At 42.0% G+C, this 27316-nt stretch overlaps 1 protein-coding gene across 1 annotated transcript; it reads right to left on the bottom strand.

The window, feature by feature from the left end:
- Positions 1-7949: 7949 nt before the first annotated feature.
- Positions 7950-26820, bottom strand: CDC45 (cell division cycle 45). The gene is made up of 18 exons (XM_087703753.1): positions 26737-26820; positions 25598-25657; positions 24530-24622; positions 24045-24182; positions 22764-22904; positions 22368-22423; positions 21641-21689; positions 20287-20348; positions 19460-19510; positions 19098-19217; positions 18234-18365; positions 16181-16279; positions 15183-15344; positions 12737-12875; positions 11956-12039; positions 10725-10843; positions 10421-10497; positions 7950-8325 (listed from the first exon to the last, which is right to left on the bottom strand). Exons 1-18 carry the CDS (start codon positions 26785-26787, stop codon positions 8261-8263), a joined length of 1698 nt encoding a protein of 565 aa, XP_087559879.1. The 5' UTR covers positions 26788-26820; the 3' UTR covers positions 7950-8260.
- Between the last annotated feature and the right edge of the window lie 496 nt (positions 26821-27316).

The raw sequence follows: 27316 nt of genomic DNA, 5'->3' as shown, positions 1-27316 counted from the left end.
AGCATTATCATTTAATTCTGTAAAGCATCGTTATATATTTTGGAAATTCATGTCTAAAGCATTAAAAGCTATGAGAGAGGGGGGGAAATCCTGGGTTTGTTTATTTATATATCATTTTATTATTTGTATAAATAATTGAAGCAGGTAAACATATCTAATACTCTTTCCTCTTCCTATTTTCCCCACAACAGCCCTGTGAGGTGGGTTGAGTTGAAAGAGAGTGACTGGCCTAAAGTCACCCAGCTTCTTTTCATTCCTAAAGTGAGACTAGAACTCACCATCTCCTGGTGATTGCCCATTACCCAGCCAGCTTTTTATGTCTAAGGCAGGACTAGAACTCACTAGAACTCCTAATAATTCTGCCAAAGTCACCCAGTCAAATTTCATGCCCAAGGTGGGACTACAATTCATCATCACCTGGCTTCTAGCTAGGTGCCTTTACCAGTTGTAAGAGAGAAACAAAAAATATACCGGTGTCTACTTTTGACTCTGTTTTCATATATTTAATTCTGGACCTATCATTATCAGCACTAAACTATATATCGGGCATTAATACAATCAAGCGAGTCCAGAGGTGTTTCACAAGAAGAGTCCTCCACTCCTCTGCTCACAATAGTATCCCTTATGCCGCCAGGCTTGAAATTTTGGGCTTGAACAACCTAGAATACGCCAATTAAGGTCTGATCTAGTACACAAAATTATCCGCTACTACGTCCTACCTTTCAACGACTACTTCAGCTTCAACCACAATAATACACGGGCAAACAATAGATACAAACTGAAGGTAAACCGCTCCAAACTCGATTGCAGAAAATATTCAGCAACAGAGTGATCAATGCCTGGAATGCATTACCCGAATCTGTTGTTACATCGCCAAACCCCCAAAACTTTAACTTTAAACTGTCTAGCATGGACCTCACTGCATTCCTAAGAGGTCCGTAAAGTGGGTGTGCATAAGCGCACCAGCGTGCCTTCCGTCCCTGTCCTACTGTCCCCATTTATTCATACCCATTTCCTGTGTTCATGCCCATGTTTATACTTATATAAGTATAATAGCAATAGCAGTTCGACTTATATACCGCTTCATAGGGCTTTCAGCCCTCTCTAAGCGGTTTACAGAGTCAGCATATTGCCCCCAACAATCCGGGTCCTCATTTTATCCACCTCGGAAGGATGGAAGGCTGAGTCAACCCTGAGCCGGTGAGATTTGAACAGCCGAACTGCAGTCAGCTGAAGTAGCCTGCAGTGCTGCATTTAACCACTGCGCCACCTCGGCTCTTATACCTGTTATCTCGCACATGTTTGACAAACTAAACAAACAAACAAACAAACAAAATAAAGAAATAAAACCTCCCATGGAAATGGAGACCATAACAGAATTCTCCATCTTGTGGCTTCCCACCACTTCTCCCCCAAAGAACTTCTCTGAAACTTGGCACAAAGTTAACGCGGGAAAACGGGGAGCGTTTAGAATGAAGGAATTCCATAAGGCAAAACGCCTTAGATATTATTTAAGTTCTTCGCATGGACAAGGCAGAATGGAAAAGTCCCTTGTTTCTGCATCTCCCACCCTGCCCCTCAATCCTGTCTTAAAAAATAAAAGCCTCTGCATTCTTGTTCCTTAATCTTTGCCTCACTTCTCTCCCTCTGCCAAATTGCAAACGGTAATTAGGGAGCTGAAATGCTCACAAATGATTAGCCTTCTGTTTCCAATTAAGGAAAAAGTTCTCCCACCCTGACCAAATTCGCATTGTTCTTGGTGCACTTAACGCTTCTTAATGTTTCCTGTTGGCAAAATGCGTATTTCTAAGAACGTCTGGAAGTTTTTCTGTTAGCACTAGGCTGGGAGGCTCCACCCTGGTACCCGTTTCATTTTGCCAGACGGAGGGTATTTTGAAAGGCGGCCAAAAAAAGGAATTTTCTTTTTTTAATCCGAACATTTAATGAAAAAGCATCAAACAATACCCCAATTAAGGAGCTACTCACTCAGACAGTAAACAGCCTAATTAAGGAAGCACCAGGAAAACTCCCACCAATGCTCACAGGGAAAGCTGCTTATAAGCAACAGAGAGCAAACCCCCCACTACCTTCTGCCACTGATAACGTTACCTAGTTGGGTCTTGAAACATCTGCAAGAAGACAACCAAGCTTTGTACCAAATGTTTTACAGATGGCATTTTGCACCGGCAAGACTATATCTCTGGTTTTACATATATTGTATGTATGTATGTATGTATGTATGTATGTATGTATGTATGTATGTGTGTGTGTGTGTATGTATACATATACATATACATATATATATATATATATTGCAGCCAGAATTGTATTTGCAAACAATGGAAAAATGATTAAATTCGATCAGATGAGAATGTAATTAAGAAAATACTAGAATGCGCAGAAATGGACAGACTAACACTTACTATTAAGGATAAAGAAGGAACTGAATATTTGATGTGGGATGTATTTTATCAATGATTAGACAATAGGAACAGAAGTTAGAAGGTAGAAGATATAAAAAGAGGAAATAGTAATGTGGAGAGAATTTGACAAAGATGTTATGCATTATTGCAATTATATTAATATATAGTTATATTAACATTATTGCGATGAATGTAATAACAAATATAAATAACTGTATGGAAATACAGTTTGATGAAATTGGAAAATAACATAAATAAAACAAATTAAACATGAAAAAGGGTGTTGGTACTTACCTGATACGCCTCTTCTAACAGAGTGGAGATAGCATCCACTTATGGGTTAACCCTGTCCGTCCTCCGATTGGACTGAGTCTGGTTAATAATTAATTAGCCACCTATATAACCCGTCTCTGTGAGTGACTCCACCCAGCTTTGCGACGAAGAACAAAGACACAGACTCCACGTGTTATCCAACCTTCAATTTTAGTAAATCATGTAGTGGAAAACCAACAAGAAAGTCCACAAGCACAAATAAGGTAACGAACAACAACATGGTCAACCCTATTCCGAGGTAAGCACGGAAAAACAGTCTCCATACAGAGCGGGGCTGGATGCTATCTCCACTCTATTAGAAGAGGCATATCAGGTAAGTACCAATGCCCTTTCTCAGTAGAGCTGGAGATAGCATCAGAGGTGGATTCCTACCAGTTCACACCTATTCGGTAGAACCGGTTCGTCAAATCTACAGAACCGGTTAGAAGAGCTTCCACCAGTGGACCCGGAAAGCAGGCCACACCTACAGAAGACGTTCCAAACTTTTTGAAACCCACCACTGGTCCTTGGATATGATTATTCTACACTATCATGCTCCTATTTATAAAACTCAGTGCCTCTGTGAAAGGTAAGGATGACTACCGCGTTTGTGGTGCAATCAGAACATTGCGTGTGTTGAAGTTGTTTTAACGCAAACCAAAGATGCCTTTTAAAAAACAAGTTTACATCATATTCTTATGCAGGCCAGTGCTGTGTGTGAGGTAATTTAAGGTGGTTCTGACAAGTGTCGTCGGCATCTTCATATCCGGCCACACGAGCGGCAAGCCACTCCCATCCGGTCACATGGGCGGCAAGCCACTCCCACAAAGGAGGCCACACCCACAGAGTAGGTTCGAACAATTTTTGAAACCCACCACTGGATAGCATCCACTTATGGGACATACCCAAGCTAGTCCCCGTAGGGAGGGAAGAGACGGTTGGGCCACCTGTCGGTATGGACTGCTTGCAGAATCCTGCGGCCAAAGGCAGCATCTGCCGAAGCGAATTTGTCCAGCTTATAATTCTGAACAAAGGGCGAGGGGGTCGCAGGAGAAGGGATTACAAGGGCACACTGGGGACTGCACAAAACCATGCGGGCCGCTGCGTTTTGCAGCAGCCAGTTGCGTTTTGCAGCAACTGGAGCTTCCGGATCCTCTTTAAGGGCAGCCCCGCATAGAGCATGTTGCAATAGTCAAGACTTTGTGCTGGAGGTGGAAAAAAATCCCGAGATTTTGATTTTGCCGATGAGATAGGTTTGTTGTTCTAGAAATGGCTAGTTTGTACTGTTATATAAAAGCAAAAAAGTTGAGGTTTGATGCTATTCTCTTATTCTAATGTGCCAAAGGGAGTTGGAAGTCAATGCTTTGCTTTCTTTGTTTTTCTTTGCCCTACACTTTTCTCTTCCCCCTTTCCACCCCTCCCCACTGTTTCTTTCATATTTTGTAGTTACATTTTGATAAACTAACAATAAAATTTTTGAACACCCAGAATAGTGAGACTTCTCGTTCCTTTATCTATATCTATCGTATCTATCTATATATATCTATAAAATGATGTGGGTGTAAATTGATGTGGGTGTAAAAATGGCTCTGTGTATGTGTGTGTGTGTTCCAGCATAACTCTGGAACGCCTCAAACGATTTCAACCAAACTTGGTACACAGATGACTTAACTCTCTGCAAACAAATACTGTGGGGGTAAGACACCCCTAGGGGTGTGGGTTCTGTTAAGATACAACCTGTTGTGCCTTAAAATGGCTTCTACCGTACGGCCTTAAAATGGCTTCTACTGTACAGCGCTGTGGAGTTGCCATGGTAATGGCTTCACAGTGCTCCACAAGGGGGCTCCCTCTGGTAAGCGGGAAAATCCAAAATTAGAAATTGTGGCAATGTTCATGGAGGAAGGGTTGGGATAAATAAATAAGCGGGCAACACCAGGTTATCAGCTAGTAGTCTTTAAAATTCCACACATACTACAGAGACCTGTTATTTACTACAAAGAGAATTCTGCAGAACAGGATTACATTTCCACAGTAATAGGGTATTGATTCCTGTTGCAAGTCACGGCATTTGAGCTGGAAGATCTTACAATCTATAAAGCGACTGTAAACACGACGGTCATAATTACAAAAGAAAGCTCAAGCCTGATTATTTAGCTTCAATAGAAAAAGCCAGAAATCCTTCGTAATTGGCCCATAGAGCATCTGATAGTTATAGCAACAACTGCTCCTCTTGCCACTTTATCTGGTATGAAATAAGTGAGGGATCAAAATATATTTGAAGTCGCATATAGAAAATAAACAGAAATAAATAAATAAAAGAAACAGGTTATTGCATTAACTATGGTAAAGAGAAAGAGGAATCTGAGGAAAGTTACCAAAAAGATTTATACCAATAATGTGTGGTCAATGAAAGAAAGACCATAAAATTTCCTTTTTCTGATGAATATATAGAAAAGTCAGTTTGGTGTAGAAGTCAGGGTGCTGGCCTAGAAAGGAGGAGACAGTGAGTTCTAGTCCCACCTTAGTCATGAAAGACAGCTGGGTGACTTTGGGCCAATCACCAGGAGGCTGGGAGCTATAGTCCCACCTTAATCATGAATGCTGGCTGGGTGGCTTTGGGCCAATCATCAGGAGACGGTGAGTTCTAGTCCCACCTTACACAGGAAAGACATGTGGGTGACTTTGGGGCAATCACCAGGAGATGGTGAGCTCTAGTCCCGCCTTAGTTATGAAAGCCAACTGGATGATTTTGGGCTAATCACCAGGACACTGTGAGTTCTAGTCCTCCCTTAGGTTTTGGGACAATCACTCTCTCAGCCCAACCCACCTCACATGTTTGTTCTTGTGGGGAAAACAAGAGGAAAGAGTATTAGGTATGTTCGCTGCCTTGAGTTGCTTGAAAAGTAATAAAGGTAGAACAAGTTACAAAAAAGATGGGACTGGAAAGAGATAGTTAGGAGAAATGACTCTTCCTGGAGAAAGGAGCTTCAGTCCTTGAATTGAGACTCTGTCCAAGGTCCTGAAATATCTGTTTGATTTTTTTAAAGTCATCCTTGTCTTTGAGATCCTTAGACGGTATCAGTGTTGCTTTGTTGTGATACATAGGTACAACATTCTAGTGCTGTGCTTCTCAACGTGAAGATGGCAGGAGGTCTTCAACTCCCAGAATTCCCCAACCAGCTTGCTAAAGATTGACATAAAGCATAGACCGGTAGTCCTAATCTACCTAACAAGCTACCGCTTGTTCAAGGACCATTCAGAGTTATAACGATGCTGGGGGGAAAAGACACTGGTGACCAGTCCTCAAGTTCTGGCCGTCACAACATTCCCACAATAACAATGCACAATCACGATTAATCGGTAACTGGCGTGCATGGTTACAGAGAACCTCAATCTTAGGATCGCCGTTTTGAGAAGCTCACACAATCACATTCCGTCAATGGGGAAACGAGCAGGATGTCCTAAGGTGCAGTTGCATGATGTTGTGTTTAACAACCCGTGATTTGCTTAACAACCGCAGTCAGAAAGGATGTTGTCAGTCAGCATGGACACATGACATTAAGCGAAATGTCCACACCACTTAAGGTTCTGGTCCTTATTGCAGCTGGCGAGCGAGCATAATCTGTGCACAATACCTGGTTGAGTCTGCATATTATATAGGCCAGAGGTCTCCAAATTTGGCAACCTGGCATGGCTGGCTGGGGAATTCTGGGAGTTGAAGTTCACAAGTTTTAAGGTTGTCAAGTTTTGGGGAGCCCCATAGTAGATCAAATGAATGCCCTAGTTTGGAACTCGGCATGTGGTGCAAATCCAGCCACTTTTTCGGCGAATATTGTCTGTTATCGCTTCAAATCTAGCTAGATCCTTAAATTGCAAAAAATTAAGTTTACTTTATTGTCATCGCACCTCGTACAATGAACTTAAATGCTGTCTTCGGTGTACATTATACACAAATAAATAAATAAAACAAAAACACACATCCCTCACATTCTACACAATTGAATTGAAAACCCCTGACGTTGCATTAATATTGCACTATACAGTAGAATTCAATATAGTTACTGCTCTGGGATAGAAGCTGTTTTTCAGCCTATTTGACCTTGCTTTTATTGCCCTATACCAGGGGTCGGCAAACTTAAACACTCACTTTGGACCCATTTCCCACAGAAAAGAAAACACCGGGAGCCACAAAGGTCCTAACTGGAAGCTCCCTGTTCAATTCTGGAGCTGACCGGAAGTTCAGTTCCCCCACCATAGAGTCTCCTCCTAGCGTGGCGTACTTTTTCCTCTGTCATAACCGAAAACCCTGTGGAGACAACTGGAAAACCCTCCCCTTGCCATAGAGTCTTCTCCTAGCACCCGCCCCCCACACAAAGCTCCTCTCAAAATTGTGGCGCCGACCTGGTGACGGAGCCGCAGCAGAGGGAGGAAAGAGCCTCCAGAGCCGCAGTTTGCTGACCCCTGCCCTGTACTGTCTGTCAGATGGTAATAGTTAAAAAAAAAAAGGGTGCCCAGGATGAGATGGATCTTTAAGAATGTTTTGAGCTTCCTTAAGGCAGCGGGAGGTATAAAGCTCTTCCAAAGAGGGGAGAGGGCAACCCTTGATCCTCTGGGCAATGATGTTGACCCTCTGGAGCGCTGTCCTATCTGCCCCTGTGCAATTGGCAAACCAGACACAGGCGCAGTGAGTTAAAATACTCTCTATGGTGCAGCGGTAGAAGGTCACCAGCAGTTTTCATTCAGTTCTTGTTTCCTGAGAAGTCTCAGGTAGTATAATCTCTGCTGGGCCCTTTGACCAGGGCTGCAGTATGAGTTGCCCCAGGTGAAGTCCTCTTTTATGATAAAACTCAGAAAAAAAGAGGAAGTTATAAGAATAGTAATAAGCCAATTCAGTTGATCAAACACTCATGAAAACCATGTGTTTTTTCCCCCAATATAACCCAACTAGCTGAGTTCACACAATAAATTTGGCTGAAAACCATGATTTACAAGCAAGGAAAAGTTGAGTTACAGATAAATTTTAAAAATATGTGAACCTAGCACAATTGAGTAACAAACTTTTTAATGTTTTGTCATGTCTTTCAGCCAATACCAATACAAGTAGAAGCCACATTAAAAGGAAACTTTCCCCATTGTAATTATTTTTAATATATTGATAATGATACCGTGTGATAATGCACTTTAGATAAGAAAGGGTCCTATGTGAAACAAGATAGAAAATTTAAAAATTTATTTGATTTCATTTTCCCAAGCACAAACTGGCATTGGTTACACTAAAACTTGTTAAAAGCGTTTTAAAACAGGCTTACATAAAATCTAGACAAAGTTTTGGTAGACACAAGGTATTTACAGATTCATATGTACAAAATAAAACACACAGATGGCAAGGCATCAGTTCCCTTCCACCAAGAAGAGAAAAACCTTTCCAAATATAACAAGTGCCACAATGTGAAATATGGTAAGTGGCTCTAAAATTTTTCCCCAGAGTGGGAGAGAAACAATTAACGATCTTCAACAGCTTACCATTAGGATAAAAGAGCAATAAGGGCATCGAGAAATTTGCTCCTGTCTTCCATTTTCAATTCGATTACTAAAAGAATAAAGGAAATAAGTGTCAGGGATAATTCATTATCCTGAGCGCACTTTCTGAAGGATGTCCTAAAGATGCTTTTTTCAAATGGCAAGCGGACTTTGTTTTTCCTGGAAGAGGTTTCGCTTCTCATCCAAGAAGCTTCTTCAGTTCTGACTGAATGATGGAGGATGGAAGGATTTACATTATATCCTCCATCATTTAGTTAGAACTGGAGAAGCTTCTTGGATGAGAAGCGAAAAGTCTGTTCTGACCGAGGCTTCCCAAGAGCATGAAACAAAGTCCATGTCACAACAAAAACCCTTTTATTAATTTGCTGTGATTTCTGCTCATTCACATCCAGCAAAGTCTTTCGAGGGAAGATTTACAGTCACAAACCTTCTCTGGCTTGGAGAGCTGTCAGGCTGATATCTGCAGAATGGAGTCACTAACCAATTAGTGAACTAATTATCTCCTGCAAACTCCACTCCCTTTCCGCTCCTCTTTTATTTCCTCTTTCCTCTGGGAGGGGCCATTCATTGTCTGGCCTTACTCCCAAGTCGACCCCTGTTCTTTAGCTGTTCCCTTCGCCTGGCAGCTCTGTGCACGCACACACTACCTCACTGATGTCTGACTCTGAAGGCAGCTGATAACTGGCATAGGGCTCTGGCCCCCTCTCTGCCTCTGACATAGAGCCCTCATCAGAGCCTTCCCCAGACTCCAGGACTGGCCCAGGTTCCTCCCCAACCTCCTCACTGTCCGAATCTTCTCCCAGCTGCATTGGCGGATCACAACAACGTCTTCAAGGAAAAACAAAGCCCACTTGCCTTTTGAAAAAAGCACCTTTGGCACAACTGTGACTTGGATGACTCAAAATCTCCATAGACATTCAGATCATTAATAATCAACAGTCTAATATCCTTCTTAACATATTAATATGTTGTTAAGAATCAATTCAGATTTTTAAAGCAGCTTATGCAAATTCATTTAGCATCATTTAGATACTAAGCTGCATTGTTTTCACTGCCTGCAACTAAGCAATTGATGGCCTCCTGGTCACCAAGTGATACTGGTTTACAGATAGTCCTCAACTTATACCTGTTCATTTAGTGACCTGTTCAAAGTTACGATGGCACTTATGGCCCTTTTTCACACTTGCAACTGATGCCTGGTCATGTGATAGAAACTCAGATGCTTGGCAACTGACTCAGATTTATGACAGTTGCCGTGTTCTGGGGTCACATAGTCCCTTTTGTGACCTTCTGACAAGCAAAGTCAACTGGGAAGCCAGATTCACTTAACAGCCAGGTTAGTAACTTACCTACTGCAGCGATTCACTTAACAACTTTTACAATAGAATAACAGAGTTGGAAGGGACCTTGAAGGTCTTCTAGTCTAACCCCCTGCTTAGGAAGGAAACCCTACACCACTTCAGACAAATGTCTATCCAACATCTTCTTAAAAACTTCCAGCATTGGAGTATTCACAACTTTTGGAGGCAAGTTGTTCCACCAATTAATTATTCTAACTGTCAGGAATTTTCTCCTTAGTTCTAGGTTGCTTCTCTCCTTGATTAATTTCCATCCATTGCTTCTTGTCCTGCCCTCAGGTGCTTTCGCGAATAGCTTGACTCCCTCTTCTTTGGGGCAGCCCCTGAGATATTGGAAGAGTGCTATCGTGTCTCCCCTAGTCCTTCTTTTCATCAAACTAGACATACCCAGTTCCTGCAACTGTTCTTCATATGTTTTAGTCTCCAGTCCCCTAATCATCTTTGTTGCTCTTCTCTGCATTCTTTTTAGAATCTCAACATCTTTTTTTTTACATTTTTATACATTTTACATACTTTTTTACATTTCTTTTACAACTGTGGCAAGAAAGGTCGCAAAATGGGACAAAATTCAATTAACAAGCTGTGGTTGTTAAGTTGAGGACTACCTGCATATGCATGTAGGTGAGCATGAAAGCTTTCAGTACAAAAAGAAACCGAACTATTTAAACATCTAGGGTGGGAGAGAAACTTGGATGTTACCTTTAAAAAGAATATTTTGACAAAAAAACTTATCAGGACATATTAAGAATCAGTTCAGAATTTATAGCTCCAAGGAATTTGACTCACTAGACATGTCAAAGTGGTTGTGTAAAGTCCGAGAATTGGTGTTTTCGGCAGCTTTTTCAAACGCTCTCCCAAAAAAGCTAGAAAGAGAGAACAACACATCTTGGTGAGATACTTGCAAGCTAAGTTTCTGATCTCATTCACCACACGTTACTAGTCTCCATGCTTGAGCCCATAACATTCCAGAAGTTCCATTCTGTGGCTGGAACAGTTGCTCTTAGCAGGCCTATCTTCACTCCACTCAAAAAAGAATTTGAGATCAAAGAGACCCCCCTGCACATTAGGAATAATCAGACAAAGCCCTTACTTTTTTTTGTCGGAGCTTTCTGTGTGAGGCGGGGTCCCAACCATGATCACCGTCCCTTGCTCGAGATTCATGGGGGCAGCCATAACCATGGGCAGCAGTTTGCAGCGCTTGTTTCTGGTCTTAAAAAAATAAATAAATCAAAAAAGGGGTTTAAAGTCTAAAAGGATTAGACGACGCTCAAAGGCGGAATCTTAAGACCAACGTCCTGGGTTTGGGGTGCTGTTTTTTGTTTGAAGTACAGACAAAGGACAAATTTGAGGATTAAAACTATCTTGAGGAAGATTGCAGATAGAAGAAAAGGCTGGAGAAAGATGTGACTGTTAAGCATCCTAAACAGACTTTGCTTCCACTGACTGCCATTGCAGTCTCGTTGCACTGTTAATTTTGAGATTTTTTTTAAAAAATCTCCCTTGCTTTTAAAACGGAGATTGACATACCTCACAACCATAAAAATAGTTTGGAACAATTTAAAATGCTTTTAAGATGCCACCCTCAATAGTTATCCAAGTAAGGTTAGCACCAGATTATAGCAGATGGATGGATGGATGGATAATGATGTAGACAGCATACTAAAAAGCAGAGACATCACCCTGCCAACAAAAGTGTGTCTAGTCAAGGCGATGGTTTTCCCAGTTGCAATGGATGGCTGTGAAGGTTGGACCATAAGGAAGGCTGAGCGCCAAAGAATGGAGGCCTTTGAACTCTGATGCTGGAGAAGACTCCTGCGAGTCCCTTGGACTGCAAGGCCATCCAACCAGCCACCTGATGAGAAGAAAGGACTCCCTGGAAAAGAGCCTAATGCTGGGAATCCTGCATTTTTCTTATTTCATTGTCTTTCATGCTTATTTTAAAGCGCTGAATAATTTAATTTAGGGCCAAACCAGGCAGGATGTTAAAACAGTTAATGTGCATATTTTATTTTTCTTTTATTTTTTAAAAAGGCATTCCTGGAGTGTATTACAGAAATGACATCAGATAGGAAGTCTGTAATTTTTAGTTTTTCACCCAATCCTTATGAAATCTCAAGGAAACTTCCTCTTTACAAAACTCTCTGTGTGCGGGCGCGTTAAGAGAAGCATTGATACTTCTCTTTTTTTTTAAAGCAAACTTTATGGTGTCTGAGTGAGATCTAGTTTGGGCATTGTTCATTTTTGGTTAATATGGTTTAAATGTCATGCTTCAAAAAAAAGTTGTTAATGGAGGCTACATGGTAAATGAATAGGTTACTTACAGAAGAAACGAAGGATTTAAGCAGGCACTTGGTGAGCAGACATAAGGATATTGGCCTGGAGAATAATTTCACATCTGGGGTACCCTGAAAAAGAAATATTTATAACTAGGTAAATGGATAGAAAATTAAAATAGATGATGGATAAATACCATATTTTGCAGAGTGTAAGATGCACCCCTTTCCCTCAAAAGAGGCTGAAAATCTGGGCGCGTCTTATACACTGAATACAGCATTTTTTGCCCCCGAAACCCCGCCCCCTTCACCAAAATGGCCATGCAGAGCCTGTAGGAGGCTTTCAGAGTGCTCCTGGGGGCTGGAAAGGGCAGAAATGAGTGAAAACAGGCCGTCTTTTTGTTCAATTTTGCCCCCCAGCCCCCAAGAGCACTCCACAAGCCTCCTAAAGGTTATTCATGCCTTTTTTTTGAAGAAAAAAATGGGCCCGTTTTTGCAAAAAACAGACCATTTTTGGGAGGTCTACAGAGTGCAAAAACTTTTTTTAAAAAAAATTGCCTCTTCAAAACCTTGGTGCGTGTTATACTCCGAAAAATGCAGTAGGTAAATAGTTGATGGATGGAGAGAGATGGATAGATGATAGATGGAGATAAAAGACAGACAGTTAGATAGATATACAGTTAATAGATAATAGACAGATGGATATGTAGTAGATACGATAGATATAGATAGATAAAGACAGACAGACAAGACAGACTCACAAACACGCACACACACAGAATAGTATAGAATGGACAGGAGAAAGGTGTGAGTGCAAGGGGATGTTCACCTCCATGAGGTAGCAATACAGGAACGGTCCCTGGTTGATGACAAGGTTGGTGCAGATGCAGCTGGCCACAGTCTGCTGGATGGCGCACAGCTGCTTTTTGGCCAGCTGCAGTCCTTGAAGCAACTGGTCAAGATTACCCCTGGAAGGAGAAGCAAAACGAAGACACTGCTTTTACCCAGAAGGAAAGTCATTCATAAGATTCTTAGAATCTTATTCACCTAATGCAGCCATTTTTGGCCTCCTGAAGCCCTGCCCCTGCATCCCATTTTTGTGAAACGTAGGCGTTTTTGTCCTCCCCCAGCCCCCAGGAGCATTCTGCAGGCTTCAAGCAGGGATGGGGGAAGGCAAAAATGCCCCAATTTTTGCAAAAAACGGCCCATTTTTCACAAAAACGGGGGCATTTTTGCCTTCCCCCAGCCCTGCTGAAGCTTGCAGAGTGCTCATGGGGGTCAGGGAGCACAAAAACCTTTTTCTTACTTACATCTTCGAAATCTTGCTGCGTCTTATACACCGGTGCATCATAGTCCGAAAAATACGATAGTACTTGACACCCCCAAAGTTCCTCTTTTCTCAAACCATTGCCTTTGACATATCTACAAAACCTATATACCGTGTATATTAGCCTGATGATCTGTTCCTTGTTCTTAGGAACCTTAAGTTTCCAATGCACACAATTGTCTTGTTCCACCCTGAGCAAGCTGAAGATTTTCCTAGCTCAGCTGTTTCCGTTCTTTCTCGTGCATTTGCAAACGTCTGCAAATAATAATTTTCTATAGTTTAGTTTAGTTTATTGTCATTGCACCTCGTGCAATGAAATTAAATGCCAATCTTCAGTGTACATTATGTCAGACCTGGAAGCCATCTTTTACTTTGGATCTTTAGGGCTGCCACACTTAATGTAAAGGCATGATGTGGGAAAACGGGAGAGGAGATTGGATGGAGTTGGAGTGATATATAGCCATAAACAACATTCTTTTCTCTGTGAGTCAAGGACGTTCGGCCTGCACCTGGAGTGGCGTGACTGGGAGGCATCCCCAATTGGGACGGTGGATGGATTGGACCAAGTGATGGAGGTGTGGATGTAGAGCAGTGTTTTTCAACCTTTTTTGTGCAAAGGCACACTTTTTTCATGAAAAAAATCACGAGGCACACCACCATTAGAAAATGTTAAAAAAATTTAACTCTGTGCCTATATTGACTATATATAAAGTAATTTTCCCACGGCACACCTTACACTATGTCACGGCACACTAGTGTGCCGCGGCACAGTGGTTGAAAAACACTGATGTAGAGGAAGGGACTTCCTTTTGGGTGGGGAAAACCCGGGCTGCTTTCAATAGCAATAGCAGTTAGACTTATATACCGCTTCATAGGGCTTTCAGCCCTCTCTAAGCGGTTTACAGAGTCAGCATATCGCCCCCACAGTCTGGGTCCTCATTTCACCCACCTCGGAAGGATGGAAGCCTGAGTCAACCTTGAGCCGGTGAGATTTGAACTGCTGAACTGCAGATAACAATCAGCTGAAGTGGCCTGCAGTACTGCACCCTAACCAGTGCGCCACCTCGGCTCTTTCAGATTCGGGTTTTCCCAGATGTGCGAATATGACATCTCTAATAAAATGGAATTTTGAGGAATTACTTGGGAACCTGACACATTATGCATAAAAAAAATAAAACAAAGTACACATCCTTCACATTCTAGACAATTGAATTAAAAAACCCTGATATTGCATTAATATTGCACTATACAACAGAATTCAATATGGTTAGTTCTCTGGGAATAGAGAGTAGAGAGACTATAATTTTAGTGTCAGGGTTCCAAATAGCATCCAAAAGTAAATCAAAATCCAAGGTAAAGTATTGCTCAAAGTTCCAATTTATTAAGAGAGCCATGTTGGCACAACTGGGAAAACCCGAATCTGAAAGCTTCCAAGTTTTCCCCACCCAGTTGAAAGTTTAAGATCTTGCCCCCACACCCACAAGCCCGTCACATGGTCCAATCTCCCACTGCCATGCTGGCAGTTCCACCCATCCAGTTCCGGTCAGGTGCAGAGACAAAGGATGACATTGGCTTTCTAGAAAGAATTTTGTTATGGCTACATATCATCTCACTCCGTACAATCCTCCCCTCCCATTTCCCCACAATAGAAAATGCATAGTAGAATAACAGAAAGGGTGGCAGGCCAAAGATCCAAAAGAAAAGATGGCTGCAGGCCATCTTTTGCCCTTTCCTTCAGTGGCAACTTGAAGATCTGTGAGCTTCAAGAATTCTAGGAACTCCCAGAACTCTCCAGCAAGCTTGCTTGGCTCTGGAATTCTGGGAGTTGATGTCCAGCCATCTTCAAGTTTGCCAGGGTTGAGAAATACTGCCCTGTAGCAACATTTCCTAAGCTGGCTTCTTCAACATATGGATTACAGGGTGTGTGTGTGGGAGGAATATACATTACCTGGAAAGACTATCCAGCGCCTTGATGAAATTATCAGTTTGGCTCTCCTCCCTTTCCATGTTCTCCATCAACGCCACTGTGGCATATACGACGTCACTGGCTAAAAACTTATTTTTAAAACCAAAATGGACGCTGAAGGTTTGCACTCTCAGATCCTTCATTCTAAAAAACAAAGTCAATGGAGATGTTCAAACAACCCCACACTGTGGCAAGCCGTAGTGTTTGGCTTTTTGTATTAAATTTTGTCGTTTAACTTATATGGTTTTCATCTTTTACGATTGTTAAGCCACCGAGTTATCGGGAGGTAAGATGGCCTATAAATTTTACCAATAAATACATATATGAGAACATCAGCTCAGAATTCTGTATCATTAAAAAAAAGTGGCAGATTTTATTTTTCTGGGCTCCAAGATCACCGCAGATGGGGACAGCAGCCAAGAATTTAAAAGGCGCTTGCTCCTGGAGAGGAAAGCTATGGCAAATCTAGACAGCAGACTAAAAAGCAGAGACATCACCCTGCCAACAAAAGGGTGCCTAGTTAAGGTTTATGGTTTTCCCAGTTGCAATGGATGGCTGTGAAGGTTGGACCGTAAGGAAGGCTGAGTGCCAAAGAATGGAGGCCTTTGAACTCTGGTGCTGGAGAAGACTCTTGCAACTTCCTTGGACTTCAAGGCCATCCAACCGGTCAGTCCTAGAGGAGATCAACCCTGACTGCTCTTTAGAAGGCCAGATCCTGAAGAGGAAACTCAAACAGTTTGGCCACCTAATGAGAAGGACTCACTGGAGAAGAGCCTCATGCCAGATCAATGGAGGGCAAAAGAAGAAGGGGGCGAAGGAAGGAGGTGGCTGGATGGAGTCACTGAAGTAGTCGGCACGAGCTTAAATGGACTCCAGTGGATGGTAGAGGACAGGAAGGCCAGAAGGAATGTTGTCCATGGGGTCGCGATGGGCTGGACATGACTTCACAACTAACAACAACAACAACAAGGTATATTTACCCAAACTTATTTGCAGATTCCTCAATGATTTCCCGAAGATTCTCTTTCAAGGACATGTCCATGGAATGAAATTTCTGTTTGACTTGCTTTAAAGGCAACCTTAAAAAAACAAAATAAGGAATTAAGTACCTGGGGAATGATGGCAGGAACACTTCCCAAAAGATTCATCTGACACACTGAACTAAGACACTGCCAATCTCTTCCTGTTTATTGTGAAATAGGCCTCAGCTTACAACAGTTCATTTAGTGTCTGTTGTTATAACAGCACTGAAAAGAATGTCTTAGGACCATTTTCCATACTTACAATTGCAGCATCCTTATAGTCACATGAATAAAATTCAAAGGCTTGGCAACTGGCGGTGTGTCATACGATCCCCCTTTTGCAACCTTCTGTCCCAAACCTCTACAATATATATGGACGCAGACTTGGCTGTCTGCCACAACTAAGGAGGGAGATAAGCAACCTCTTGGCTGGGAGCCCAGAAAGCTATCTCTACGAAACAAGGCTTGAACTCACGAAATTTTCTCAATCTTTCTCTACGACTGGATCAGAAAATGGTTGTTTCCTGCAAAATTCCCCTCCCGTCACCCCACCTATAAGCTCTCTGTGAGGGGCCAATCAGTAGCCACCTGTTCCTATTTCCTTCTGTGACCCTTTTCCCTCCTCATCGCAGCCCTAGGCATAGTACGTCAAGGAAAGCCTCCCTCTGTTCTTCCTCACTGCTCCCTGACTCAGACACCACCTGGTGGCCAACAGGACTCTCTAGTCCTTGCTCTGACTCCGAACACTCCCCAGAGTCTTCCTCAGCCTCCAGGACAGCCCCATAGTGCTCATCACTGCCAGATTCCACGGCAGTGGAAAAAGCTCAGCTGGCAGCTGTTGGGCCACAACACCTTCTGACAAGCAAAGTCAATGGGGGAAGCCAGATTCATTTAACAATCGGGTTAACAGGAGTGATTCACAACAACTGGGACAAGAAAATGGGGGGAAATATTTAACAAATGCCTCACTTAGCAACAGAAATTTTGGACTCAGGTTGTGGTCATAAGTCAAGGACTACCTGTACTGTTAATTTCTGAAAAGGATGCCTTTTATTGAATAATATCGGAAGCTGTTTTACTCGGATTCAAATCACCGTCCCTGTATTATTCCTTGCCAACCAATGGCAGGAGTTTTGCAAAATTTTAGATGTTTTCTTTCTTTTTTTCTTTTTAATAAATTTTTTATTGTACATTTTTTAAAAATAATACATCACATTTCCAGTTTTGCATCAGCAATGTACTGGCTGTATCTAGTCCTTTTTGAGTACACATAGTTTTATACACCCCGTTTATAACTAATATTCTCAATCATACATTTATAATCTCTTTTAAATAATGTTGTACATCATATTTATAGGCATTATTTTTATAATTGTATAATAACATTGTTTATATTTATCTCTCTCCTTTCTTCTACTTCCTTCCCTTCTCTCTCTTCTCTACTTCCCTTTCTCCTACTCCTCTCCTCATCCTTCTCTCCTTTCCCCTCTTTCTTCTCCTCCCTTTTCCTCTTCTTCATTTCCCTCTCTCCTACTCATCTCCTTTCCCCTCTTCCTTCTCTTTCCTTCTCCTCTTCCCTCACCTCTTCTCCACTTCTCTCATCTTCCCTCTCTTCCTCTCCCCTCATCCACTTCCTTCTCTTTCTTTCTAATTGCTACAGAAATGTTGGGTCTGAACCTAGAATCTTCTACATGCATAGGTTGTGAAAGAATAGAGGCTCTGGATAACCAAGGGATACCAAGCTGACTTTGGTTCAATTCTGGTACATGGGTCTTGGCAACAAACCTGGCAACTTTAAGACTTGTGAACTTCAACTCCCAACCATGAGGAGTGGAAGTCCACAAGTCTTAAAGTTGCCAAGGAGACCCCTTATTCTAGTATTACACACTACGCTGCCTGTGCTCTTCATTCCTTCAGCGTTACCATTCATGGCCATTTATAGAGATCTCCGGATCATCACAATTTGGAATTTTTTTTCTTTTTCAATACCCAGCTGTCCCGATTAACTCACCCCATGTCAGCCAAGAATTCTTGCAACCTCTTCTGGCCTTGAACAGACCAAAGCTTGAAGCTGGCAGATGTGTAACAAGTATTGCAGAGACTTTCGTACAGAGACCAATGCTGATAAAGGGCAAGGCACAAGCTAAGGCCATAGAGAATTAAGGGTGAATAATTATGATTGAAGTGGTGAGAATATATCTGTTGAACAAAAAGCAAAACACACAAAAAAGCAAATACCGTAATTTTCAGACTCTAAGACACACTGGAATATAAGGTGCACCATGAGTTTGAAGAGGTAATTTTTTTTAAAAAAGGTTTTTGCATTCTGCAGGCTTCCCAAACCCTCTGCACGTGGTTTTTTTTTAAAGGGCATGCAGAGCTTTGAGAGGCTTGTAGATTGCTCCTGGGGGCTGGGGGGCCAATAACAAGCAAAAAACCGCCGTTTTTCGCAAAAAAACAGGGCATGCAGAGGCTTTGGGAGGCTTGCAGATTACTCCGGGGAGGGGGAGGGCTGGGGGGGGGACAAAAACGAGCAAAAAAAACCCCGTTTTTCCGCTCGATTTTGCACTTTGCAAGCCTCCCAAATCCTCTGCACATCCATTTTTGCAAAGGGGGCGGGGTTTCGATAGGCTAAAAATGCTGTATTCAGTGTATGAGACGCAGTCAGATTTACATCCTTTTTTGGGGGAGGAAAATATGCGTCTTATACTCCGAAAAATACGATAATTTTTCTGTGGACCACCAACATTTTTTTGCAGGCCACCAGTTGGGTGATCGCTGATCTGGGCCAATGACGTCACAGTGAAAATTCCATTTGTGTGTCAAGTTGCACCTGAAGTCCTGAGCAATTTCTTACCACCCTTTGGAAGGATACTCATATTCGAAGGCGATTCTCATGCAGTCGATAGAAAGGGAGTTCTCTTCGTCCCCGTTGCGATGATTATGCCGAGTGACGTGGCCCTGGAGAGTCCCGACATCTGTGACGTACTTCATTCTTCCATTAAAAAAAAATAAAGACAATATATTGTACTGACTGATGGGAGCAGTGGTTCCCTCGCCTCTTTTTCTACCTCGAAGTTCAGGAAATGAAAACGTTTTTCTGGGGAAATGTTAGGAAAGAGTTTATTTTGGAACGATTTAGGTCCCACAACTGAACCAATTCTTGGCTCAAGAAACACCATGGAATTCAGGGGACGAGCCAATGATTTTAAAAGGGGTATCAACTTTTTCACTTACTGAGTGATTCTGTCTTGGATCCACTGGTCTGTTAGTCCAACAACAGCCCACCTTACAACAACAACAACAGTTCATTTAGTGACCATTCAATGTTACAACAGCACTGAAAAAAGCAACAGGATTGTTTCCCCAGTTACGGCCTTTGCAGAAGCTCCATGATCACAAGATCAAAAGTCAGATGTTTGGCAAGTAGTTCATGCTTATGGCCATTGCTGTGTCCCAAGTTCATGTGATCACCACACACGCATGCGCACACACAGAGGAAGTGATCACAAGACCTTGGGACACAGCAATGTTCTGCATTCAATATAAATCCTTCCATTCCCCACCATCCACCAGTCAGAGCTGAAAAAAGCTTCCTGGATGAGAAGTGAAACGTCTTTAAAAAGAAAATCTAGTTGTCTCTTGAAAAAGCACCTTTGGGACAATTAGCAATATCACGAACAAGATGCCAGGGATTCAAGCAACACCCCTAATGAAAGAAGACTTTGAGGCTTGTGCTCCTTCAAAGCTCCATTTTATTAGAGATGTCCTATTGGCATATCTGGGAAAATCCAAATTTGGGAGCTTCCAAGTTTTCACCACCCAAGCCCCTGCCCAGCACCCACATGCCCATCACATGGTCCAATAAGGCACTGTTCTAACTGGAGATGCCTCCCAGTCACACCACTCCAGGTGCAGGGTAGGGTGTCCTTGATTCTCTTGAGAAAATAATGCTGTTTTGACTATATATCTCCCATTCTCTATATAATCCTTCTCATTTTCCCACAGTAGAAAATGGGCCCAATGTAAAAGATGGCTTCCAGGCATAATATAAGACTACCTACCACAGCATGTCGTTCAAGTCTTTGGACATTATCCACGCCAAATCAAACATCATCATGGCAGACTGTAAAAGGGGAAATGATAAAATGATCAGCATAAAGAGGAAACTGTTCGGAGTTGTCAAGAAAGCACTTTTTTGAGGGGGGGAACACCAAATATTGGAATTTTGAAATATGTATCCCACTAAAAAGGGGTTGTATGTAAAATCATAAATATGAAAGATGTTTATTGGAATGTAATTATCAACACCAGCAAATATTAAATGAAGTGTGCTCAGATGCTGAAATACACCATGTAAATTAATTGGAGAGAGTGGAAAGGAAAGGTAGAGGTAAGGAGAAAGAGAGGAGACAGGAGAGAGGGAAATTGAAGGGAGAGGAGAGGTAGGAGAGAAAGAAGGAGTGGAAAGAGGAGGAGAGAGGAAGGGGAAGTAGAGAAGAGAGGGATGGTAGAGGGAAGAAATGAGGTAGGGAGGAGGAGAGAGGGAGAGGAGATAGGATGGTGGTGAAGTAGGGTATAATATGGTGTATTAAAAGCAGAAGAGCAAGTGACAACTGTTCTGGGTTGAGAGAATGATATAATAATGGACAATACAAAAAAATTATATTCAGATGTAATGGTATATATGTATGAAATTAAAATAAAATAAACTTTTTTTTAAAAAAAGAAAGCATATATTTTCAGGGATACCTTCCACAGCCAAAAAATAAATTCTGCAACGTACACCATCCGAGTCTCACCTTTTCCCATTGCTCATAATAATAGAACCTGAATCAACAGATTAACCTTTTTTTTAACTTAAAAGTTGGCAGGGTTTTGGATTATAGGTAGTCCTCAATTTACAGCCACAACCGAGCTCAAAGTTTATGATTCTAAGCAAGATGATTTGTTAACCGCATTTTGCCCCATGTTTACGACCATTCTTGCTACATTGCAGATGAATTACTGCAGTTGTTAAGTTATGGCTAACGCGAAGCTGGCTTCCCTATTAACTTTGGCAGAAGGTCGCAAAAGGGGATCACATCACACACACATACCCAGGACACTGTGATGGTCATAAATACGAGTCAGTTGCCAAGCGTCCAAATTTTGATCCCATGACCATGGGGAAGCTGCAACAGTCGTTAAGCGTGCAAAATGGTTTTCTGTGCCGTTGTAACTTTGAACGGTCACTAAATGAACTGTTGTTGGTTGAGGATACCCGCATTGGAGCTGTTCAAAAACCAGGTGGATTTCCACAGAAGATGGCACAAATCCTTTAAGTTAGCTTTCTAGAAGTTAAGAAACCTTATCATGCAATAACTCCTTTACTTAAAAAAAGTAATGAATCGTACTGTGAGGAGATTCAATACGTACTGATGTCCCGTGATATTCATACTGTTCGTAGTCAAAAAGAATTTCTTGTCTAAATAAAGAGAGGGGGGGGGGAAATCAGCAACATGATCTGCTATGATCATAAACAGAAATATTTGTTCTGACCGAGGCTTCCTGAGAGAATGAAGCAAACTCTATGTCACGACAAAATCCCCTTTTATTAATTGAATGTCAATTCTGCTCATTCACATCCAGCAAAGTCTTTCAAAGGAGGATTTACAGTCACAGATCTGATCTGCCTTGGAGCGCTGCCAGGCCGAGATCTGCAGAACTTGGCCAGGAGTCTAGGAGTCGCGAACCAATTAAGCCAACTAATTGTCTCCTGCAAACTCCATTCCCCCTTCGCTCCTCTTTTATTTCCTCTGGGAGGGGCCATTCATCGTCCACCTGTGGCCTTACTCTCAAGTCAACCCTCGTTCCTTAGCTGTTCCCTTCCTCTGGCAGCTCTGCCCATGAGAACACTGGGAACAGGCTCCAGCTGTTCCTCTGCCTCACTGATGTCTGACTCCAAAGGCAGCTGATAACTGCCAGACGGCCTTGGCCCAATCTCTGCCTCTGATTCAGAGCCCTCATCAGAGCCTTCCCCAGACTCCAGGACTGGCCCATGTTCCTCCCCAACCTCCTCACTGTTCGAATCTGCTGCCAGCTTCACTGGTTGCTGGAGAGCCACAACAATATCCAGTAAGCAGATGGCTTGGGTCCTATGTACCTGCGTGCCTCCCATTCTCTTCTTTCGCGTCTTTTCATTGTTCTTTCTACCACTTCCTATGGAGAGATTACGATAAACAATGATTAATGCCTAGGGAAAATACCCTACAAATAAATATAATTGATTCAATGTGGACAAGAAGTGTAACATTTGACAATGAAACAATTTTAACTTTAAAAAAAACATTCCTTAAAAGGTTAAGAGTTACAACTTGAGTTAGTTTCAAATGATACAAGATAGCAGTGAATAAGGGAGCAAATATTTTTAAAAATCACTTTTACTCCCTGATATTCGTATACTTTGTTGCATCTTCTTTTTCTTAGCACAGTCCCTGTTAAATTATCTTAATCTATAAATATGACTTTCCTTTAAAATGCTGTTTTATTTTAATCTAACCTCTTCAAATCGCCTCCGTTTTCCTGCAGGCTCTGATCCGTCGCTTTCATTCCCAGAATCCTCCTCCTCTTCCTCCTCCCTGAAAATATCATCATAGGCAGGAACCTCGAGGTCATCATCTTGCTTGACCAAGAGTTTAACCTAGTAAAATTTAAACAAAACAGAGGTAAAACCCAGCAATGACCTGGGTGAAAGATAAAGAGGTAAAGCAGATAGAATTGGTCATGGATTGTGGAAAATATTAGACTGCATGGTAAAATATTTTACATTACACTAAATTTAAACTCCGTATTACAAAATGTAATCTCCACCTTTCCTCCAATTGCATGACTGTCATGTACATTGGCAAACTGATCAGATATTTTTTTTATCCCACCTTTATTATTTTTAGCCACCTAATACATTGTCCTCAACTTACAACTGTTTGTTTGGTGACCGCTACAAAGTTACAACTGAAAAAAGTGACAGGAGCGTTTTTCCCACTTACAAACTTTTCAGCCTCCCTGTGGTCACATGATCAAAATTCAGACTTGGCAACTTTCTCATATTTATGACAGCTTCAATGTCCCGGGGCCTTTTGACAAGCAAAGTCAATGGGGAAACCAGATTCACTTAACAACCGGGTTACTGACTTATCAACTGCAGGGATTTACTTAACTGTGGCAAGAAAAGCTGTAAAATGGGGCACTTAGCAGCATACATTCTGGGCTCAATGATGTTTGAAAGTTGAGGCCTACTCAACTCAAGACTCAGTCTTGAGTCTAAACAAAACATAACACAAAGGTCAAACAAACATAGACAAAGGGACTCAAACTATTCTCCAAGGCACCTGAGGTTAGAACAAGAAGCAATGGGTGGAAACTAATCAAGCAGAGAAGCAACTTAGCACTAAGGAGAAATTTCCTGACAGTGAAAACAATTAATCAGTGTAACAGAAGTTGCCTCCAGAAGTTGTGAATGCTCTAACACTGGAAGTCTTTAAGATGTTGGATAGCCATTTGTCTGAAACGGTATTGGGTTTCCTGCCTAGGCAGGGGGTTGGACTAGAAGACCTACAACTCTGCTATTGTATTGTATTGTATGCACATTTCCAGTAACTGATAATAAAAAGTCAGCATCCCTAGTTATTATTAAACCACTCAGATAATAGCAGAGGATTCACAAATGAAAAATTCCCACAGTCCTGTAGAGGATATAACATTATTAGAACAAACCCCAAGAAACTGGGCCTCATTTATGACATCAATATTTTATTGTTTTCCTAAAAAAAAAAGAACTTACTTGCGTCTCATTGTAAATGTTCACCACATTGATAGGTCTATGTGTATCGCAAACAAAGAACAGAGTATCGTCTTCGGGTTGAAGGATTTCCAGCAGGTCAATGTTGGCCCCGCAGTTTAGGAGCACAAAATACTTGAACTGTAAATAAAAAACAAGTAGGTTGTGGAAATAAATTTGCATGAAAGGTTGTGTAATATATATCCAAAGTAGCAAAACTCTTGGGACTAGATACCAACAATTGTCCTTCAAGAATAATTTAAAAGTTGCCATTATAAAAAAAAAAAAATTTTTTTTTAAAAGGATCTTATTTACGGTCCATTTAGCATAATAGGATTTTCCAAACAAAATGTAGATAATGTACAGTAAATTCAAGACAAATTGTATTTCATTCCTGTATGTATGTATGTATGTATGTATATATGCATGTATGTATATATGTGTGTACACACACACACATGTCCCATTTATTATTATTTTTCCTTTACCTGATCCTTATGTTCTAGAAATGCTGTTTCCAGTTCTTGCCATCCAGAGACTGGGACTAATGTATATTGCACATGATCACACTGGAATAAAGCCTGGAGAAAAATTAAGGCTAGATTTAAGAGCAAAGACTAATATTGTGGCTTTAGCTGAGCATAATACTACCAGCTTCCAAGCAAGTTTTACATATATCAGCTGTATTTAAAGAGAAACAAGCTAGAATTGTAGAGTTTTGTTAATCGCTCATGTTGTTTAACACTCTAATTTTGTATTTTTTTTACTATATTTAAGACAAATAATTTATAGGCTGGAAGGAAGTTGGCAATTCTCATGGAAATCCTAATAACCACCAAAATCAGGCAAGGATGCTTTTCTTTTCCCATTCTATAAAGTTGCTCAACTGACATAATTTTATTGATTTATATTTATAAAATTTGACTCATATTCAATGACTAGATTACACGTGTACTAATACATTTATCATTACAAGAGCATCCTGAGAGCAGTTTCTATAGAAAACATCTGGGATGTATTTGGAAACAATTGTAACTGAAAATTGTATATTTTTTAGAAAATAAGACAAACTCCCTCAATCACCCCATCCCCAACCATTGTCCCCAATTGCCCTACATGAAGGATAGTGATAGTATATTCATTTGGAAATAATATTCATTGCATGCTTATTTACAGTGACTTAGTGGCTAAGACACTGCTAAGGTCGCCAGTTTGTATCCCTAGCACTGCGTAACGGAGTGAGCTCCTGTTACTTGTCCCAGCTTCTGCCAACCTAGCAGTTCTAAAGCACGTAAAAAATGCAACTAGAAAAATAGGGACCACCTTTGGTGGGAAGAGAACAGCGTTCCGTGCGCCTTCAGAGTTGAGTCATGCCGGCCAGATGACCACAGAGATGTCTTCAGACAGCACTGGCTCTTCGGCTTTGAAACGGAGATGAGCACCGCCCCCTAGAGTCGGGAACGACTAGCAGGTGTGCGCGAGGGGAACCTTTACCTTCCCCCATTGCACAATATTTTGTCACTTGTACACTCAAAACACTTGAAGGGCAGACTTACTTGGAGAATTTTACAAGCACATAATGCATCTATGTCCGGAGCCACCAGAAGTAGCACCCGCTGTAAGAAAATATAGATGTATGTTAGATGAAAATATAGATGTTAGAGGGAGTCCTCAACCTGTGACCACAACTGAGCCCAACATTTATGTTGCTAAGGGAGACATTTGTTAAGCGGGTTTTGCCTCATTTTACAACTTTTCTTACCACATTTGTTGAGTGAATCCCTGCAGTCGTTAAATCAGTAGCACGGTTGTTAAGTGAATCTGGCTTCCTCATGGACTTTGCTTGTCAATTTTCAATTTCAATTTTATATGATGTGAAGGATGTGTGTTTGTGTTTTTATTTTTACAGTTATAATGTACACTGAAGATGGCATTTTATTTTGTTGTACAATGACAATAAACTAAACTAAATACACCCCCCCACACACACCAAAGCCCAGCTGCAGCTATCCTGGCAGAGGAAGGCCTGCCCCACCAGATCAGCCCACGGACGCAAAAGCCTTTACAGGGAGGAATATAATACCCATCCTCCCCAGCCCCCAGCTCAAAAACCCTGAAGGGGAACTCTCTTCCAGGTCCAGCTCCAGCACTTGCGTCCTCTACAACAGCCCCACCAGAGCAGCTCCAAAGCTTGTTCGGGGTGGATTACAAGACCCATTCTCCCCAGCCCCCAGAACCCTGAAGGGGAACTCTCTTCCAGGCCCAGCTCCAGCACTTGTGTCCTCTACAACAGCCCCAAAAGCTAGTTCAGGGTAGATTACAAGACCCATCCTTCATAGCCACCAGTCATTTTTTTAAAAATCCCCCCTTCATCCACCAAACAAATCCCTGTCTACGTCCCTGTGAACCCCTGATACAATCCAGCCTGAGGACTACAATTCCCAGGCTGGACTACAGCGTCCATCCTCCCCCTTTCAAGCATTGAAAGGAGGAAACCCTCAAAATCTCCTCAGGCCCAACACCACCACCCCTTCCCATCCCCTCAGCAGTGTTAAACTTGCACAACAGCCCGATCGGGTAGGCCCACGGGTGGGGAAGCTTTTCAAGGACGCGGACTACAAGCCCCATGCTCCACAGCCGCCGTCCTCAAGTCTCCTCATCCTCCCGACCCCGAGAGGCTCCAGCCCCCTCTCACCTGGCCCACGACCACCTCGTAAAACTCCTTCCGAAAGTCTGTCAGGAACATGACCAGCCGGGAAAGGGAACAATGGCGGCAAAGAACGACCCGCTTCAAGGAAGGCGCCAAAGCAGCGCCTTTCCTCATTGGCTGGGAGCGCTCCGGAAACCGACCAATCGAAGACCGTATGATATTGCTCTGACATTCTGGAATGGGCGGGGTTACCGCGTCTCAGTCCCGCCCTCTTCTTCCCCGTCTGTCTTAAAGAGGCGGAGAGAGGAGGGAGTGGGGTACGGTCTTTATAGTTTCAGAGGGAGACTTCCGGCTCTCAAAAAGCATCGTTCCATATGTGCGGGGCGAAGAGGGTGGAAATACGGTAGGCGTTTCTAGATAATTGTAGAGGGGTGTGTGTGTCCCGTTCCATTCCAAGGCTTGAAATAATTGAATCAGAATGAATAGAATAGAATAGAATAGAATAAAGGAACAGAACAGAAGAGAAGGGGAGGAGGAAGAGAAGGAGAAAGGGATAATCAGAGAAGAATAGAATAGAGAATAGAATAGGATGAGAATTGAGAATAGAATAGAATATAGAAGAGAA

Source organism: Thamnophis sirtalis, unplaced genomic scaffold (genome assembly GCF_051295495.1).
Source record: "Thamnophis sirtalis isolate CommonGarterSnake01/CBP01778 unplaced genomic scaffold, rThaSir2_p1.2 scaffold_2, whole genome shotgun sequence".
In the NCBI taxonomy this organism is placed as follows: domain Eukaryota; kingdom Metazoa; phylum Chordata; class Lepidosauria; order Squamata; family Natricidae; genus Thamnophis; species Thamnophis sirtalis.
This window is presented reverse-complemented; position numbering and strand designations above follow the sequence as displayed.

What these genes read in the sequence shown, in the direction of transcription:
- CDC45 (XM_087703753.1), bottom strand. Translation starts at nt 26,787, where the DNA reads ATGTTCCTGACAGACTTTCGGAAGGAGTTTTACGAGGTGGTCGTGGGC. An exon ending in GTGCTTGTAAAATTCTCCAA is followed by an intron (nt 24,623 to 25,597) that starts GTAAGTCTGCCC and finishes ATTTTTCTCCAG; the next exon opens with GCTTTATTCCAGTGTGATCA. An exon ending in TTAAATCCTTCGTTTCTTCT is followed by an intron (nt 10,844 to 11,955) that starts GTAAGTAACCTA and finishes TATTTTTTTAAG; the next exon opens with ACCAGAAACAAGCGCTGCAA.